General features: G+C 35.8%; 1 protein-coding gene across 1 annotated transcript in view; it reads right to left on the bottom strand.

Annotated features, from left to right (window-relative positions):
* Positions 1-636: 636 nt before the first annotated feature.
* LOC110457883 (glutamate receptor ionotropic, NMDA 3A-like) overlaps positions 637-19,660 on the bottom strand; it is a 65,264-nt gene continuing 46,240 nt past the window's right edge. Inside the window, exons 2-9 of the mRNA XM_021509336.1 lie at positions 14,403-14,959; positions 12,594-13,632; positions 11,411-11,544; positions 6,989-7,142; positions 6,311-6,595; positions 5,453-5,578; positions 5,098-5,162; positions 637-4,609 (exon numbers count right to left, since the gene is read on the bottom strand). Coding sequence (XP_021365011.1) covers positions 3,538-4,609; positions 5,098-5,162; positions 5,453-5,578; positions 6,311-6,595; positions 6,989-7,142; positions 11,411-11,544; positions 12,594-13,632; positions 14,403-14,959 — 3,432 coding nt within the window. The 3' untranslated portion in view covers positions 637-3,537. The remainder of the gene's footprint in view (positions 4,610-5,097; positions 5,163-5,452; positions 5,579-6,310; positions 6,596-6,988; positions 7,143-11,410; positions 11,545-12,593; positions 13,633-14,402; positions 14,960-19,660) is intronic.

Below are 19,660 nucleotides of genomic sequence, written 5' to 3'. Positions count from 1 at the left end.
TGTTGGTTTTTTTTTTTTTTTAGTTATTGCAATATTTTAGATATACTTACCCACTATATAATATATATTGTCTAAGATATGCGGCATTTAAATGTGATATATATACAGTATATACATCCTCCGTTGTAATATATATGTATACTGCTTCTAAAATAATAGATAGGGTACCCTATTGTAATAGATAGACTTCAGTATTGTAATAGATAGGGTTCCCTGTTGTAATAGATAGACTTCAGTATTGTAATAGATAGGGTACCCTATTGTAATAGATAGACTTCAGTATTGTAATAGATAGGGTTCCCTGTTGTAATAGATAGACTTCCGTATTGTAATAGATACATGTAGGCTTCCCTACTGCCAATCCTATTGGATAGTTTTCACTGTCTAGACACCATGTGCTACCGTATCCCGTACATTTACAGTTTGGTGTATTTAAAGCTTCATACTAACACAATATGTGGTATATTTAGTTCATGAATGTTTGGTTTTCTTGTCTTCGGGGGATCATTTTGACTCCCTACTCACAGTATATTTTATTTTTGAATGAGTGTTTTTGAAAATATACAAGATTCCATCTGTTTAATTAGAACCACTGATAAAACATTTTACATAATAACACAAGTCGAAGGATTCGTGTTCTTCACATTTTATTTAGAAAACAATATACGTGATTTTCCAAGTAGAAATGAGTGTAGGGATAGTACGGGGTAGATAAAGGTTAACATAGATCAGTGTATGCACGTGTGTTTACTGGGTAGTGCTGCTATTTAGAGCATTCAAAACGCATGAAAAAGAGCACAAATCGTTTTTGTACCGATAATTGAAACTTTTGCTCTTCGAAATTCTTCATATCAAAGTAATCAGAAAGGAATGTCTAAATAAACTTCGAATCACGAAAATGAATGCATCGCGGATAATCAAAAGCATTATGACGCCACATTAAGATATGTCGTTTTTAAACGTGAGCTTTTTGAACATTACCTAGAGTTGATGTATGTACATATATGTACTTGGTCGATTTTTGTTGAACTGGTGATGCGTTAAGACAATGCCCGGCATCGAAGCACGATGTAAAGCTGTTTACTGTTGGTGTCCTTAAACCACGAACTGTAGTTGGTACATTGTCGGTGGTTTATAAGACTTAGAACAACATGTTGATTACTTCTCATTTTCGAAATATCTGTATTTCTAATGTAAGTCTTGATGAAATAAATAGGGCAGTTTTAGAGACAAATTTAATTAAATGCAATGGTAAATTTTGCCTTATATGTAATTATATACGTATGTATTGCATATTCCATATGACAAGTGCTCGTGGATTTATAAATGTAAGTTGTATACTGATCCCAATTAATCTACATCTTAAACACAGTCGTACACACAAGTATATTCAATGGATTCTAACATATCTATCACCCACAGTCTTGTACACACAATTTTACAATGCATTCCAAATGATAATCTATCAAACAAAGTCACATACACACAAATGTACAATCTCATTTATCCTAATTAATCTATGAGCAAATATTCGATACAATGATGAACATTCCGTTATGATGAAAGATATTCTCTCAACTATATACCGTGATGATTTTAAATTGTGTTATCCAAACTACAAGATAAACAAAAACTATAAAGTTTGCATCCGAATTCGTCCTAAGTACATTCATTGCACTGGCAAGTTGATAAACAAAGAAAAAAAGTAATAAAAAGCATGTTATGCACAACATATGCAAACAATTCATCTCTCCACCCCTACCCAATACTTATTAAATTGTGTGATGTTATTTTCCAGCTAGACATTCACATATCAAATTTAAAAGATTTATACCATATCTATATATCTTGAGATAACCCTGTTCATAGAAATGTTCTCAGAAATCGTACCATTTAACAATTTACAGTATGGAGAAAGTATTATTGTGAACGCAAATGATGCAACCTTCCCTTCAGCAATCGTTACATTGTTGTAGGGGAGATAACTCTTATGTGATAAAAGGGTTTTGTATACGTTACAATTGTATAACCGTCTATTTCCCCAAGCACTTTATATTTCATTGACGGTATGTAACGAATTGACATTATACAAATACTTGATATCATATAACTGATTTAAATTAAATAATCAATTAACAGCATAACATTAATTGACAACGTATTACTGGTTTACAATATATTAAACACTGACAGTAAAAGTATGGCCAATACATTAGTTAGTGACTTTTATTCGACAATGAATAAGAAGATACTCCGTAAAATGGGAGGATATGCATGGATTTGCACTTATAGACTAATATGAGGCTTGTTATTTAGACCTACAAATTTAAATAGACCTTTACTGTTGTCTTTAAACTTTGTATCGATGTGTTTGTATGAAGGTGGCTTTATCTGTAAACGTATATAGACCTTTCACGCTGTCTTTTGATTATGCATAAATTTGTATATATACTTAGCTTGTCATTTAAACATATATATAGAAATTTCTTGTTATCTTTTAAATATGGATAAATTTGTATATAGACATAGCATGTTTCGTAAACGTATATAGACCTTTCACGCTGTCTTTTAAATATGTATACATTTGTATTTTTACTTAGCTTGTTATTTAAACATATATAGACATTTCTTGTTATCTTTTAAATATGGATAAATTTGTATATAGCTGATGATGTAAACTTTAAAGACTTTTCTTGCTCTTTTGATTATTAAGATTTTTTTTATATAGACTTACATGTAGCTTGTTATATAAACTAATATAGACGTTTCTTGCTGTCTTTTTATTAAGCTATTTTCACTATATGTGTGCTATCCCAATCAGTATATACATTGTATCTGTTAATGAGGATAACCGTGTACTACCTTCATTACTGTTATCTGATACTGATATGTGTACTTGAGTGTATTCTGTATGAATTTGAAGGAACGGAAGCCAATGCCAATAAACTCATATTTTATCCAATACACCTTACACACAAGGTCCGGAACACATAACAAGACGTCTTTAGGAAAGACGTACATTTGGCTGGCAATATGTTATAAAGCTCCAAATTAAAATGAAACCTTGTGATATTTAACGAATATACAAATATATAACTCAATTCTTGCTTGTGAAACAGATATATATATGTATGGTATATTCCACTTGATCTATAGCAATTTGAAAATTGTGTGAAAATAAAATAATAAACCAATTGGAGTTATCTCCCTTCTCTCTCACACACGTTATCCCTGTTTTGTACAGTGCGGTTCTGTTTGGGACGGACGCACGCTGTGGTGTAACAATAAGACGTCATAGTGGATATCCTCATCCTGTCAGAGCAGCTGAAGTTGTATTAAAACATAATAATCCTTGTATACGTAACACTTGACACATACTTCCCATGGTAGTTTAATCCAGATGCCGTGGTAGATATGATAGCTTCACCATTGCTATACATGTAGCAGTGAACTGTGGCATTTTCGAACTTCTCGAACATGTTTCACTTTTCAAACGCCCGCTGATAATTGGTTTACCATTCCTCTTATTCCAGAATATCATAGTCGCGTACACAACAACTCCGAGTCGAGGTGCTCATCTGTCCCCTCACTTGTCCGTCGTTTGTCTACCATACGGAGAAGCTTCTTTAGATGTGCATTTTGCAATGTCACTCTGTTGAGTTTCGTCTGAAGTTCAATTTCCGATCGTTTCCATAAGACCATTAGGTCTTCCTTTGTCAGCGCATCTACCGCGCATTCATCCAATACTGACGATGATTGTCGACGAAACTTTGCAATCGCGTGTCGTCTGATCGTCGATTTCACTCTGTTGTCCTTCATTTTCAAGGAATGTTTGTAATAATTAACGTTATCATTATCTTCAGAATCACTGTAACCGTTATCAGACGGTATAAGTCTCGCGGTATCTAACGTTGTCTGCTCAAGCATAGATGACGTCATAGAAGGACTGCTTTTATGACTTTTCTTTCTTTTATGTGACACTTCCGGTGAGTTATTCTCTATGGACGGAAGCGAAGGCCATGTTCCAAACTTCCGATGTAAATCATTATGCATTGTTTTATCGGGAAAACTGTTTTCCGGAAGCTTTTTATCAGAAAGCTTCTTCTCGGAAAAACTTGTATCTGAGATTTTAGTTTCTGAAGTATTCTCGGGGAATTTCCGTTTATCCGAAAAAGTCTCAGATTGTATACGTTTAGTTCTGGCCTCGCGGATCACCGGATCTGAGTCCCGTTCGTGATATTTCGCAGATGAATGCCTTTTCCACAAGCAATTAACCTGCACTCTATTAACAGGACTCGAGTCTGGTCTGCTACCTTGGTGAGTATCAAGGCTTCCTTCCTCCGGCCGCTTAAGGTTATTGGGTGTTGACATGGGGGGAGGTACTACTTCAACCGTCACCAATGTCGACGACACATTACTAAACGATTGTTCTTTTTCCTCACACGAATGTTCATCCTCAACCGTGAATTTCACCTTGTCAAATAAAGAGTCCTCTATCTCGGTTTCGGTTTCCTCGGCTACCTGGTACAGTGCCCCGGATGACGATGTTGAGAAGATGACACTGTTTTCGTTAGTGTCTTTGATAGGCTTGTCCTGGTTCTTTTGAGATCTGTGAAGAAAAAACAACATGTGTTGAACTAGCTTTTTTATTTTCTAACTCACCCCTTAAATTTCATAATGAACTATTCCATCCTTTGAATTTGAAGAGTTCAAATGTGCCTTCAGGGTGAATGAGTTAACTTACAGAGTGTTAGTGATCTGATGCCAATCAAAACCTGCCATTATTTACCTCACACGAACCTCTCTATCCACTTCGCTCTGTTTACATATATTAGTATTTTATAGTAAAAAGAAAAACAGTGAGTCATAGTTTGAAATTGTATATTTTCTCTAATATAAATGTAGATGATATTTTTTATTGCTGTTTAATATCGGGGTCATTGCAGTCGTTGTGTTGAACTTCAAAACAGTCCTAACCTTACGTAAGACATAAAAAAATAAATAGAATGATTCCTGGCGATGTCCTATTTCTCTTATATATATTAGAACTAATTATGGTTCATTGTAATCTCTAATTATCGTTGATTGTAATCTTACTTCATTATGCTGTCAGTGAGATCCATAAATCGGAGTCCTGACGAGTCGTTCTGGGGAGTAGCTTTCTGTAACGTAAAAACAAATGCTATGATGTATCGCTAAAAAATAAACACACTATCTGATAAATCGCTGATGTGTTCCTGCTTTTGGTACAAGATAACGTGCGTTGTACTTAGAATCAGATTTAACTGAAATGAAATTCTGCGTAAATCACTCCTCAGACTGCCGATCAAGGACTTTGCTTTAATAAGTCATGCATATTTAAGTACGTGACATTAATGACATTAAAGTATTGATGGGGATTAACAGGGATGAGTACCAGACGAAGAATCTATTGTGTGTGATTAATACATACGGGACGGCTCAGCTCGTTTTTCTGGAAGAGTCTGGCGAATTGTCTGTCCTTCATTAGTTTGACCATCTCCCGTGCCGTCTGTTGTGGTGACACTAGTTTTTGACTCATAATGGTTCGGTACAGACGCTGGAAGAAGAAAGTCACTTCCTTCGATAAAAAATGCATCATCAATATTGTCATTGTATACAAATACCATATAAAATCAAACACATGTATCGAATTGTTCTGAAAACTAGCATCCCAGAACCTGATCATCAGGATTGTCATCATTATTAAATTTATTCTTTTCGTCTAAACTTCTCTAAAACAAAATAGGATATAAATATAATTAGGTGGTTCTAATTTACTGAAGTTGTATAAGCAAATTATTTGCATGCAGCATTATCTTATTAAATATGATTCATATGATTGATCTCAGACCCCAGGGTAGATCATATTACAAATAAACCATGAAATTGTAAACTTTTCTTTAAATAAACGTCAGGAAAGTATGCGTTCCACAGATGTCAAATATTCAAAAGTCTATACATAAAGTTTTACAACGTACCCCTTCAAAATAACTCTAATGTCATGGCTGTGACCATAAATGTAGCGTGATTGTAATTGTAAAGGGTTACAGGCCCAAATTTGTAACTGATTTGGAACGAAAAATGAGCCCAGCAACTCTCAATTAATTCAAAGAAGGATGAGTTTAGCCGTTGGAATGTAAAAAAAAAAAAAAAAACATTCTTCATTCCCCTGTGGAATGGACAAGTAAAGTGTTGGTCAAATAGAAATTTTAATTTGCAGCTTACTTGGTTCATGTTATTGAAAATTTTATTAAAACTTATAAACTAGATGCTGAAATTGAAGTCGTACCTGATTGATGAACTCCAGGTTCCGACTTTTCCACTTGCTGTTCGACCGTTTGTTTCTGATGTAGGGTACGAGGTACAGGTATATAAGGTGCTCTAGTCCGATCAGCATGACGGCACAGAACACAGCACACACTAGTCCAATGAACAGACCGCCCGTGTGCTCCAGTCCGAACTTGATGTACGTACTTCTTTGGGAACTACACTCACGACGGTTGACATACCTCCGCTGGATGTCGTCAATGTACCCACTCTCAAGGTAGCTCATTATCAGCGAAGAGAGACGGTCCTGAAACAGTAGGTCATCACTTATAAAGCATTTTGTCTTCAAACGAAAACTGACTGATGCTTGACGATTGTTGACTACCACGAACAACAAGGGGGCTTATGTTTGACATTTTGAATGTTCCCGGCCTTTGGATCCGAATATACATTTTGGGTTTATACTTAAAAACATCGAATGTTATTACTGTTTACTTCATCACGCTATGCTGTGGTGCAGGTTTTTATCATGAATATTAAAAAAAGATATGTTTTAGTTATGCAATCAGTATTTTTATTTGTTTGAAGCTGGTTATTTTTTTGATTTTTTTTTTTTTTGTCTATCTATCAATATTTATTAAAAATATATATATATATGTTTTTGCAGTCGTTCATAGTTTTTGTTTCTTTGAAGACGTACCCTGAGCCAGACATCGTCCTTACTAAGACCAAATCCGTACAGGTTTTCTCCGAACTCCCGACCGGAAAATAGGATGGAGCAGTTTGTGTCATAAACGGACAGTGCGTATTCTAGGATAGTTGTGTCGTCCAGATAAACCTCAGATCCCCCGCTCCTGTAACACCACAGTGGATATAGGCATGTTAGAGTTACCTCCCCTCACTCAACTGTTAAAACGAGATACTACCGCACAACTAACACAAACTCCATACTGAAAGAAAAAAAATCTTATCTTTGCAGTTACGGTGTACGGTATGTACGTCGTCATATAATACAGGAGTATATGACGTTCGTTCACAGTTAACAGATTGATATGACGTCACTTAATACAGGTACAGTGTATATATAATATGAATAATACAAGTGTGTTTGACGTATTCAAAATTCAGGTACAGTGTATATATAATATGAATAATACAGGTGTGTTTGACGTATACAAAATTCAGGTACAGTGTAAATATGACATGAAGAATACAGGTGTGTTTGACGTACACAGAATACAGGTACAGTGTGTATATGACATGGAGAATACAGGTGTGTTCGACGTACACACAATACAGGTACAGTGTATATATGACATGGAGAATACGTACACAGAATACAGGTGTGTTTGACGTACACATCATACAGGTGTGTTTGACGTACATATAATACAGGTGCGTTTGACGTACACAGAAACAGGTGTGTTTGACGTACACAGAATACAGGTATGTATGTAATTCAAAGAGCACAGCTACAATTGACGTTTAGAGAATACAAGTTTTATGACCTACACATTACACAGATGTGTGCGGTTTTCGCATAACAATTCTCAAAAAACTAACCGTGTATCATTACCTCACCAGGTAACCCAGACGGGATATAAATATATATGTGTGTGTGTGACAGACAATAGTGAACGATCATAATGTTATGCTTATGTAAATATTGTCAATCACGTAACGGTGACACTACTGTTATATATTGATTCCTTCTGCCTACTGAATAAACATAACACCTGCCTCTACGTATGCACAGCTTCAGGTGACAAATGAAAAACAAAAAATGTTTGTCTTTAATTTTCCCTAGTGGTATCCGAATATGACATTGAATGAAAAGTCATTTAGCAAATGCATTAACTATGGTTTATTTATGATATGTAATACATGTATATGATGTGTATTAATAAAGTGATCTTATTAAAATGATATGATATAGTGGTCATGATATAATGTTATTATCTAATAATAAATGCTATTGTGATGCATAGGAAATAAACAAATGCGTTAAGTATATGGTGGAATATATATAACGAAGTAAAGAAAATGTTAAGGAAAAATTGTCAACAATAGCCGCTTCGGACATTTCCTACGATAAACAAACATTTGTTGATAACTCTTCTCATCGGGACATACCAAAGTCCTTAAAAATGGTAGTGGTTATTCCCTGCTTAACATTCAGCATTTAGGGGAATGGCAACAACTGGTTCACCCACCCGTTGTCAGTATAATGTAACCGAGCGGAATGCTGTGTTGGGTGCCTTCGGCATGGTATTTCAGTGAGATGGCACTATAAAGTCGGTATCGGATCCGCGCTGTCACAAGGAGGCAAGCACACCAACATACACTGTCTCGTGTATACACGCACGCAAGCACGAAAACACTACACACATGGAGGCACGTCCTTAAATGATCTAAGCTGTTAATAGGGCGTTAAACCAGACTAAACCAAACCAAATCCTCATGAGAAAATGCAATTGAATGTATACTTTCATTTCTATATATGTGCCATCCTCGAAATGTTAGGTGTTACGTTTTCTTCTGTTCTCTGCACAGAAACCTCTGGAATTTGGAGGATACTTGATTGACTGCAAGATACATTTAGATTGATCTAGAAAAACCAGTTACAAGTTACCGAGCGTAGTCAAACTTTGTACGGCAAATCTTTACAACCAACTCTTTGAAGTTGGGGATGTTATTATGTTTGTGTTCGTGACAAAATCCGTTTCCCCTCACATACTACAGTTGTCCTGACACAATCACAACTAGTTCGGATGCTACTTGATATACAACCGATGGATCAAAACGGTGGTGATATGTCTTTGATCAACGGTCACAGTCAGTAGTGATGCAGTTGTTCCTGTGACCAATCCTTTGCCACATGCTATCTGATTCTGTGAATGAGGTTAACATGTGTGACACATTGCAAACACATTTCTTCGTTTTCTCTGATTCCAATGCTAAATTAGTCCACACTCTTGGAATGAAATTACGATCATGACCGTCCAGTCTCCACGTTGATTATTGTAATCATCAGAATTACGACATGTTACATGTATTAAGTATTGATTTCCTTGTAATTTGATTTTGTTTTCTTCCATATTAAGATTCAGATGGTCAAAATAACCTGCAGATGGAGTTCGAGTCCCATAGCTCACATGACCAATATATGACTAAATCTGATTGGTAACAAAAACAATTATCTGGACCCAGCTGTTGAACATGCAGGTCTTATAGCTACATAGGCTAATATCAATACGACATACAATCAAACAATGTATACGATTATTGTTGGATTATTAACATTAATAAAATTAAATTGTGACAAATACATGAAAAAATGGTGCGTTATTGTATTAAACTGTTTTGAAGAATTTTATTTCCTTGTTCACTTGTTATTGCAACATTGCTACGAAATTTCATCTTTCACTAATATAATTATTACTATGGTAAACTATTAAATCAGGATCATAATTTATTTTACAATCAATTATAAGTGTGAAGATGACCCGCAAAATGTACATTACGATACATACACAGATTGTACATGTATCACTTACAATGTCACATCGTCATGACAAACCTATGAGAGGGCACGACTGACAGTGGCATTGATAATACAAAATAGTGTAAATATTTGGTCCGAGCTATACACGTCGGGTCTAGTCTACCGCAGCAGTACCAGACTAGAGGGAAACGAGTTTTGTCACGTAAACAAACACAGTGGTCCTGAGAGGTTTACATCGGTGTGCGGAAACAATAATATATACACATCAAAGCGTGTTCCTTAAGTCAACAAAATAATTCCTCTAAGACTAGTCACACACGACTTACCGATTTGCATCCGCAATACGAGAGAGGCTTATGGAAGAGCCATGCCGGTGGATATTGTTTATTTAGAAACAATCAACATACGCGCGTGAACTATGGTGGAATATATAACGATGCAGAGAAAATGTCTGAAAAATAAATAACAATGGCCGCTTCTGCCAAAGTTAATTTACTACTCAACATTTTTTAAACCCGAGTTTATTATTTAACTTAAAGATAAAGACATATGTTGATTATATCTACTGTACCTCATAAAATAAAAGTGACTGTACTTTCGTGTTTGGCAGCGTGACTTAGATCACTTATTTATTTAAACTTGGCTTTTCTTTCGCACGTGACCACATTATTCACCAATGAACCGATGTCAAACTTAATGTTATACTTTCTGGGCGCTGAACTAGTGGTAATGGTGTGTCTATTAACGTGAGTGTATGTGGAGGTATTGAGATGTGTACACTTCATTGGCTGAGGATCCAAGAAAGGCGGTGGTGCTTGGGGGAGGGGGGTGGAAGGGGAGGGGCTGGGGCTGTATTTGTACAGGTAGGTCTGGACTTCCTATATTTTTAGCCAGCACTTTTTAAACCTTATAAACACCAATATCTGAGCTAAAAAAAATAGAACAAGAAATTGATAGGCTAGTTTTGATCAGCGCTGAATATAAGAGTATAAGAGCGGCTTTAGATTTCCGTTTTTACGCTGTTTGGGGGAGGGGGGTGTCCAAGGACCAGGATTCGAACTCTGCACTCATCGAAAGTTACCTGGCCCTTTTGTGCACCAGTCATATTTATAACGAAATTATTGAGTGGGGTTTACTGTTTGTATAAAAACCACGGTGGAATGCATGATACTCTCTAGCGATTTACCTGAAGGGGGACAGGAAGCTTGAATGTATTTACAGTTCACCAGTACAAAACCAATTAAAAATATATTCAGTTTTCTTTTTTTTCTGATTATAGACACATACATTGAATGTACTAACAGAATAGTAATCAGTAGAAACACTATCATGTAAGAGGGTGATGCATTGGTTGCCAACGACGCTATTGTTATCAAAATAAGATTGGTCATCAGTACTGACATGTTGATGTAACATATACTTCTATTGGACATCAGCAACAACAGTTCATGAAAAAAGATATTTCATTGGTCGTCAACAACAAGAGTTTTATATAAAAAAAACTTGTTTATTAGCCTGTATAGATGTTTAAATAAAACGTTTACCTAATGACACACAGGGTGAATTTTTTACCAAAATATCATTAAACACTGCCTTACCACGAATCACTGGCCATACCTTAGGTAGTAAATAACTTCAGACATAGACTGGAAATCCCTCTCTGTCAGTCGCCCACTCAGGTGCGTGTTGATTTTGCTCAGGTATTGGACGACGGCGCTTGACCGTATGGCCGAAACTGTTTTCAAATTGATCTGCGGGTACAAGTAATCGTTTTATTAATTATGAAACAGTCATTTAATCTTAAACTCAACATGAAGCATCTAAATTAAAAAGAATATTCTGATTGGGTTTTACAAAACCTACCATTTCTATATCGTTCAATGATTGATGGTGTTGTTCATGGACACAAATTATTCAGACACTGGTATTGCTGACGTTGGACAAACATTCACAACCTTTGCTAATGTTACTCCCTGTGTAGATTAATGCATAGATATATATCCGTTATCTTTGAGAAGCTAGTAATTCCCAAAGTAATATTTACATTTAATGTAACGGAAAATGGAAATGTTGGAAGGGACGTTGATGTATTTCAGATCTTCTGAATCAATTCAGTAAAAACAACGCTTTACCTGTTGAGTATGCCTACATCAAAGAGCCAAATTAATCAAGCAACAATTTTGAACTTCATTTGTATAATGGTTATATCCGTCACCAAGTGGACTAGACACAGTTGTGTATTAACCCTTTCACCACTGTAGACAATAATGGACTCATCTAGATCAATACATGGTAGAGTCTACTAAAGTTNATAGACAATAATGGACTCGTCTAGATCAATACATGGTAGAGTCTACTAAAGTTACATAGGGGTGAAATGGTTAACGTACCTGATTCAACCATAAAATAATCGCAGAATTAGAATTATGGATATTGTGCCTTAAATTAGATAAAACATCGTAAGTGACTCAAATAATAAATGTGAAGATTAGCGTAAATCCTAACAGCGCTTTCTACTCACTTTCAATGATAGTTAGAATTAGGAAAAGTCACTGACGTTTAATTATTAAAATTACAGGATCAGCTAAAGACACACCAATGCTTCATCTGACTTACAACGGACCACTGGTGTATTTCTGGTGTATATCGTTATAAACAATAATACATAATTAATTTTGAACATGCACTATGTTTTACTTTTGAATAAAAGAATTGATGAACATTAAGTGACGAAGGTTTCGCTTCTCATACCCTTGTAAATTCCGAGGTAGCTACTATTTCTAGATGAGATGTGTCCTACCTTTTCATCATAGATGCTGCTGATCTCGTCTTCACCAATGTTACCAGCCAAGTAGGCAGCTAAATTTGCTGTATAACTTGACACAATAAAAATGGCCAATCCCGACCAGAAATTCTGAAGCACCTTACTCGGCCATCCTTTCGGAGATTTCGTACTGACCGTATGTCCGAACAACACAGAGAAAGCCATAACGAGTCCGGACCCAAGGGTATAGTTTTTGCTTCGTTTCTTGCCCCAAGGATTCAGTCCAAATGGGCTGTTCCATTCTAAAATGGATGTTGCAAACCCTGTTACAGTTGCACTGAGAAATATACAAAAATACACCGACCAGTCCAGAGGCGCTAGGAACGCGTCTATTGCGGGTTTCGTACGCGCTGATGGCGTAACCATTGAATAACCGGAAATATGAAACGCTTCTGTGAATAGGATGTGGTTGGAACGTTCCGAGTTGATACTGAAAGCCCCGATGATAATATCGGCACTTTCAGATGTCAAATCTCCCATCATGCCACTCCAACTTCCGTTTTCGTATGTTCCGTAGTCGTTGTCGTCCTCAAAGTATAACAAATAGTCGAAGTTGAGATCTGTGGAAAGTGCCTCAAGTAAGTCCACTGCGAGACCACTACAGCAATACATCTCGTACGAAGTATTCCCCAGTGCTTTGTTCACATTATCGGGCAAGTTTGGATGATAGAGAAACCCAGAATCCTCTCCTAGCGACTTAAAGCATCGGATTTCGCCCAAACACGGTTCGTCACCGTCAGTTCTATTTTTGATGAATACCATCGGTTCGGCAGGTCTCGTGACAACGCGATAAAACTGCCCATGGTTCACTAAAGGCCCGAAAATTGAGCTTCCAGGCCAAATAATTGTCCTGATATCATTGATATGGTTTGTGAATAGCCCTACGTTGATCCAACCAGTGCTAGAGGTTTCTCCTTGTTTGTTGTAGAGTTGGAAGGTTGCATTAGTTCGCCTCCTATTGACGTCGAATGCGAGACCCGTGCTTGATTCGTTGTATTCGAGAGCTGTGATAGAACTGCAAAAAACAAAAAAAAGGATAGTGAAATATATAAAGTATCTTACATGAGTTACCATTTCATATGAGATTTATGAAACGAGTCTATGAATTTTTCAATTTAGCGACCCTCTGGCGAGCTAAAATGAAGTAATCGTGACGAGTTCATAAATTTCATATGAAGTGAAAACGACTGTAAGATCCTTTTTAAAAACATAATCAAGATTTGTGGCATTTATTCCTGTAAAAAAACAATTTTCATCGAACCTTGAAAAGTAAAATCCGCCATTTTGACTCCAGTGTGTAAGTTTTTGACGTCATGTTCTTGTCCCAGGCGTGACGTAACAATTGAAACAATTGAAACTTACAACCAATCACAGGGCTGATAGGTCATATAACATCGGTTACTACGCAAATAAATATGACATGGGTATATTCACTGGATAACACAGTACATTATGTGATAACATAATATTTTGTTTGTTTGTTTGTTTGTCATAGAGCCTCGTTGATATGAAGTTGTGATGACGTTATGAAGCCCAAGGATGATGACGTACACAGTAAACCATATTATTGCCACATTATTGCCATATAAATTTGGTCAAATGATAATTAGAATATTCAATTCGTTTTGGATTTTATGACTTTTCATCGACATCTATTGATACTTATATAATAAATATCAATATCTTATAAAATCGCATGAATGCACATGAACAACTAATCCAGGCGTTAAATTCACTTTACAAACATGACCATTTTCAAAGTTTTCTAAGTATATTATGACTCACCTGTAGAGATGATCCCGGAAATCTGAATAATTTGATGAATACTGGGAATAAACAGAAGGAATGATACTTTGTAAAGAGGAAAGGCTTCTTTTTAAAATTTCTGACAGCTGTTCTATGTCTTCTTTCGGTGTAACGATAAGTATTCCATTCGGAAGCGCTTCCTGTAAATCGGTAAACCTATGATTACTCGAGTCGATAAGAACCCATGCAAACCCTGTTTTGTAAAGCTCTGCTATTTCCGCTACTTCGATGACACGTTGCACTGAGGTTGGTTCACAGTGTACTATCACAACTTTACATCCATCTTCGTGAATTTGATGAAGTTTTGTAAATAACTGCCTGAAATTGTCTTTGTGACTAATCACGATGATTTTGGAAAAGTTACCGGCTTGTTCCACGTCAAAGGCCCACAAGCCATCAAGGAAGCCATCAGCCAAATACCGGTCCTGGATCACTACACACAAGCCTGTCTCTCTCTGATGAAAAAAAAGTTCAGATGTGGCGATTCCTACATCATATCTGTCGGGATGAAGTTTAATGAATGAGTCGGGAAAGATCTGAAACAATAATAACAATTATGTTACTTCAATAGAATAAAATTGAGACAATTGTTTTAATCAGTAATACCTTTTAACACACAGATACTTCCTTACTTCTTATTTGTGGTGATTATCTACATATAGTTGTTCAAACAGTAATACAGACGTATATAGAGTTGTTCACACAGTAATATAGACTTATATATAGTTGTTCATGCAGTAATATAGACTTATATATAGTTGTTCATACAGAAATATAGACTTACATATAGTTGTTCACACAGTAATATAGACTTATATATAGTTGTTCACACAGTAATATAGACTTATATTTAGTTGTTCATACAGTGATATAGATTTACATATAATTATTCATACAGTAATATTTACTTATAAAGTGTTGTTCATACACTAATACAGATCTATATATAGTCGTTCATAATACGACTGTTGTGCCTTATATTAACAGTAGGGATGCAATTACGAAATGAAAAACATAATGTTACTTAAACATATATGTGAGAAAATTACCGACGACGCAAATGTATTCCTTGGTTTCTCCAAAGATAGAAAACGTACACGTGAGCATAGATATTCTTGATTAGATTTCCTTGATTAGAAGAAAATTTAAGCTATAGAAAAAATAATAATCAAACTTTCACTTAGTAAATTATTGTTCTGCAGCTGACTTAATAATATCCCGAAGACTATAACCAGATCTGATTTAATAAGATACCGAAGGTTATACCCAGAGCTAACTATAAATGATCCCGAAGGTTATACCCAGAGCTGACTATATAAGATCCCGAAAGTTATACCCAGAGCTGACTCTAGATGATCATGAAGGTTATACCCAGAGCTGACTATATAAGATCCCGAAGTTTATACCCAGAGCTGACTATATAAGATCCCGAAGGTTATACCCAGAGCTGACTATATAAGATCCCGAAAGTTATACCCAGAGCTGACTCTAGATGACATGAAGGTTATATCCAGAGCTGACTATATAAGATCCCGAAGGTTATACCCAGAGCTGACTATATAAGATCCCGAAGGTTATACCCAGAGCTGACTATATAAGATCCCGAAGGTTATACCCAGAGCTGACTATATAAGATCCCGAAGGTTATACCCAGAGCTGACTATATAAGATCCCGAAGGTTATACCCAGAGCTGACTATATAAGATCCCGAAGGTTATACCCAGAGCTGACTATATAAGATCCCGAAGGTTATACCCAGAGCTGACTATATAAGATCCCGAAGGTTATACCCAGAGCTGACTATATAAGATCCCGAAGGTTATACCCAGAGCTGACTATATAAGATCCCGAAGGTTATACCCAGAGCTGACTATATAAGATCCCGAAGGTTATACCCAGAGCTGACTATATAAGATCCCGAAGGTTATACCCAGAGCTGACTCTAGATAATCATGGAGGTGTTGCTTGCCTTATACGATCCTGAGGATTCCCGAAGGTTATTTACAGGTGCATGGATCTTCATACAGTACACATAATGCAAGGTATGCATATTTGTGTTCATGACAGGAATTTTATTAATCCTGCGGAACTGCTGTATAATTTGGAGAGAGAGAAAAGAAAATGAACACGATTGACTGTTATTTCTAGGTCGGCTCAAACAACCTGTAAACTATTGAATCACATGTTTCTTATAGAGTCATGGTAAATAAATGCAGTAGGGTAACGTTTTGGTTGTATGTATGCATTATACTTTGCGGTATCAAGGTATCATATCAAATCGTCAATGTTAGACAACCAGATTGTTCGAATACATCAACCACAACGTCGGAGTCGAGTCAAGAATAAAACAAAATAAATTCTATTACAAATAATAAAAAAAACTAGTGGAAAATATTCTCATCTTTATCAATCTAAGAAAGTAATGATATCAATTTAATTGGTAGTTGATGTTGGAAAGAGACATTATTCCGCTGTATTAAATAAAATGTTTCAAACGCAGACATTTAATTGATGACGAGAGTAGGAATTAGACTGAACCAACACACCATGATAAATGTTACGTATACTGCTTGGTTTCATTGAATGTACATGTACATGCTATTTCCATTACTCTGCGTCGACTGTACTGTAACTTCAATTGATGATATGTCGAAGTTATTGCCTTGCACTTTGATTTCAAAACCATTGACGTCTGAATATTCAAAAAGTACACTTAGACCTCATTTGTATATTTGGGTAGCTGAATAAAACTGATTGCAAAATATCAAGACATGATAGAAGAGATCGAGCTCAAAGAAGCAAAGCCAGCCATTTAAAGGTCTGATCAACTTTATAGTGACTCGTACAAGAGATTGTGTCTGAACCATGAATTGCATTTAAAATTCTAATCAATTTATTTGTAACTCTAACGGATACAGCAACGTTAACTCCATTTTCACTTTATTAGTGATAAATGAAGCCAGACAGAAATAATTCAACTGGTACGCAATGCTTTCAAATGTAGCCTATCTGAACTATAACTGGTCCTGTTTTCTAAGCATGTCCTTTTCACCTGTAGTCCTGGTATTTTTCCAATATCAATTAGTGCTATTTGTGAAACTTTGGTCGTCGGAAGAACACATATGATTTGTTGTCGTACTGTCCTTTTATATTATTGTATTAAGTAGTCATTCATACACAGACACAGACTTAGGAGGAAATCCATTAGACATAACGAGGTATATAACGCTTTGATGATTCCTCGTATTGATGGATGATTTCACACACTTTGTCTCTTCATCCCCATCCCCATTGACTTATCATAATGGCAATTCATTAAACGACAACAAAAAGGAGCATGAATGATATGAAATGCAGGTATTGTTTTGATTTTAATTCACTGTTAAAATACCGTAAGGTAAAAATATTGATTGGTAAAATATTGTCATAACACCAAACGAACACGAGTTTCAACGTGACTTTACATTGATTTGTATGGTTTCAAAGCCTTTAAATAACCTAACGGAATCCATAGCTGAGGGTTAACTAGATTTCGTTTTATCAAAACACCGAAAAACATTACTAACTACTGCATAAATGTTAGTATTTAGTCATAACGATTCTTCTGGCCAGGTTTTCATATGGTGCTATGCAAGACAAATATTTAGGTTTCTACGTGGTCAGACGGTCATATGCTGTTATATTAGGAAAGCATTTGGATGTATATCGGAACAAAATGTTAATTACTTGGGCCGTTGACAAGGTCGTACGCCATTCTTTTATACAATATGCTACAACCTGATTCTGGTCAATCACGTTCTTCAAAGTCCTGTAGCACAAGGAAAGTGGCTTTGTCAACATAGCTTCGGTCAGCCGTCACTTTCTTTTGAGATTGATTCTGGTTTCTTTTCATCATATAACTGATTAATTCTGGTATCGATTTGTGTACTGTTACCGTCTTACCTTATTCCGCGTCAGATCCCTGTTCGTAATGTTAATCAATCACACGTTTCCTAATAATATTTTCGAACACAGCAGACGTTTCAAATATCCCGTACATCAGGAAATAGTTAAGAGATTGTCCATTTTGTAATCCAGTTACAATTGGAAATCCATTATTATCATTTTAAATTGTACGGACATAACTAATTTAATTAGTGACAGTTCGTCATATCAAATATATAGTTAAACTAATGTGCGTTTTTATTAATTGTATATAATTTCCTCGATATTTTAGGGGCTGACGTAGGACAGGAATGATATATAGTAATATTTGTACGATCGTTTGATTACTTATTATGGTCGTATACAATTATCTACCGATTCAATAGTTCCATAGTTCTTGTTAGTTTAGGTATATTGTTGTGTCTCGCTGTGTGATCGTAAAGGACGACCTATGTGGGAACCATTTTAGTAGGTTTCTTATATGCCCCTTTATCAGAGGTTCTGAAGCAATTTAGTTACGTAATGAACTAATTGAGGTTCACATACAAGTAAATGAGATATATAATGAAGAACCATAGTTATATTTTGAAGAACCTAAAAATTACATTGAAATAATGCAAATACATATGGAAATAACTGAGGTATGTATCTGATCGACTTCCCCCTTTGAATCAGTTAAGACATGTATCGTTTTTGCACTGTTTTTTGTCCTTGGTCTCGTCCAAGGTACATTGGTCACTGCAGCACGTCGTCAGGGTAATGTGGCCGGTTAAGTTGCCACGCTAATATGTCGATTTAATTATTACTTATGCTTTGATGTACCATTTCCTACCACACTGACGACATCAATCTGAAAATACATCGCGTACTATTACACAAGTGATCAAGTGGCAACATTAAAATTAATATTACAATACTTTTGTGACTGTAACAGTCGTCATTTAAAAAACAAATTCTGTTATTCGAAATAAAAATCTGTGCAGCAATTCTGTCCCTGATGAAGTAGTGTGTAAAAGACCATAGTTATTTAGACTTCTAGTTTTGTAAAATGTTACGTAATGCATATATGTTCATTTCTGTAGGAGCTGTTGCATCAATTTTTGCCAATACCTAGTACCGATGTCTCCGGCAGCAGGATTATAGCTTTGCTTTGATTGGATAAATGTAACTGCCAATCAAATACTGAGCCCGTCTGTCTGATAATTACAGACCAACACATCCGGTAAGCATCGTGACCACTATTCCTTTGTATCGATGTAAGTGAAAACGTCACTGATTTTTTTTTTTTATTATCTTTCGTATTCAAGAGCTTG

This window comes from Mizuhopecten yessoensis, unplaced genomic scaffold (assembly GCF_002113885.1).
Source record: "Mizuhopecten yessoensis strain PY_sf001 unplaced genomic scaffold, ASM211388v2 scaffold9369, whole genome shotgun sequence".
NCBI lineage: Eukaryota > Metazoa > Mollusca > Bivalvia > Pectinida > Pectinidae > Mizuhopecten > Mizuhopecten yessoensis.
This window is presented reverse-complemented; position numbering and strand designations above follow the sequence as displayed.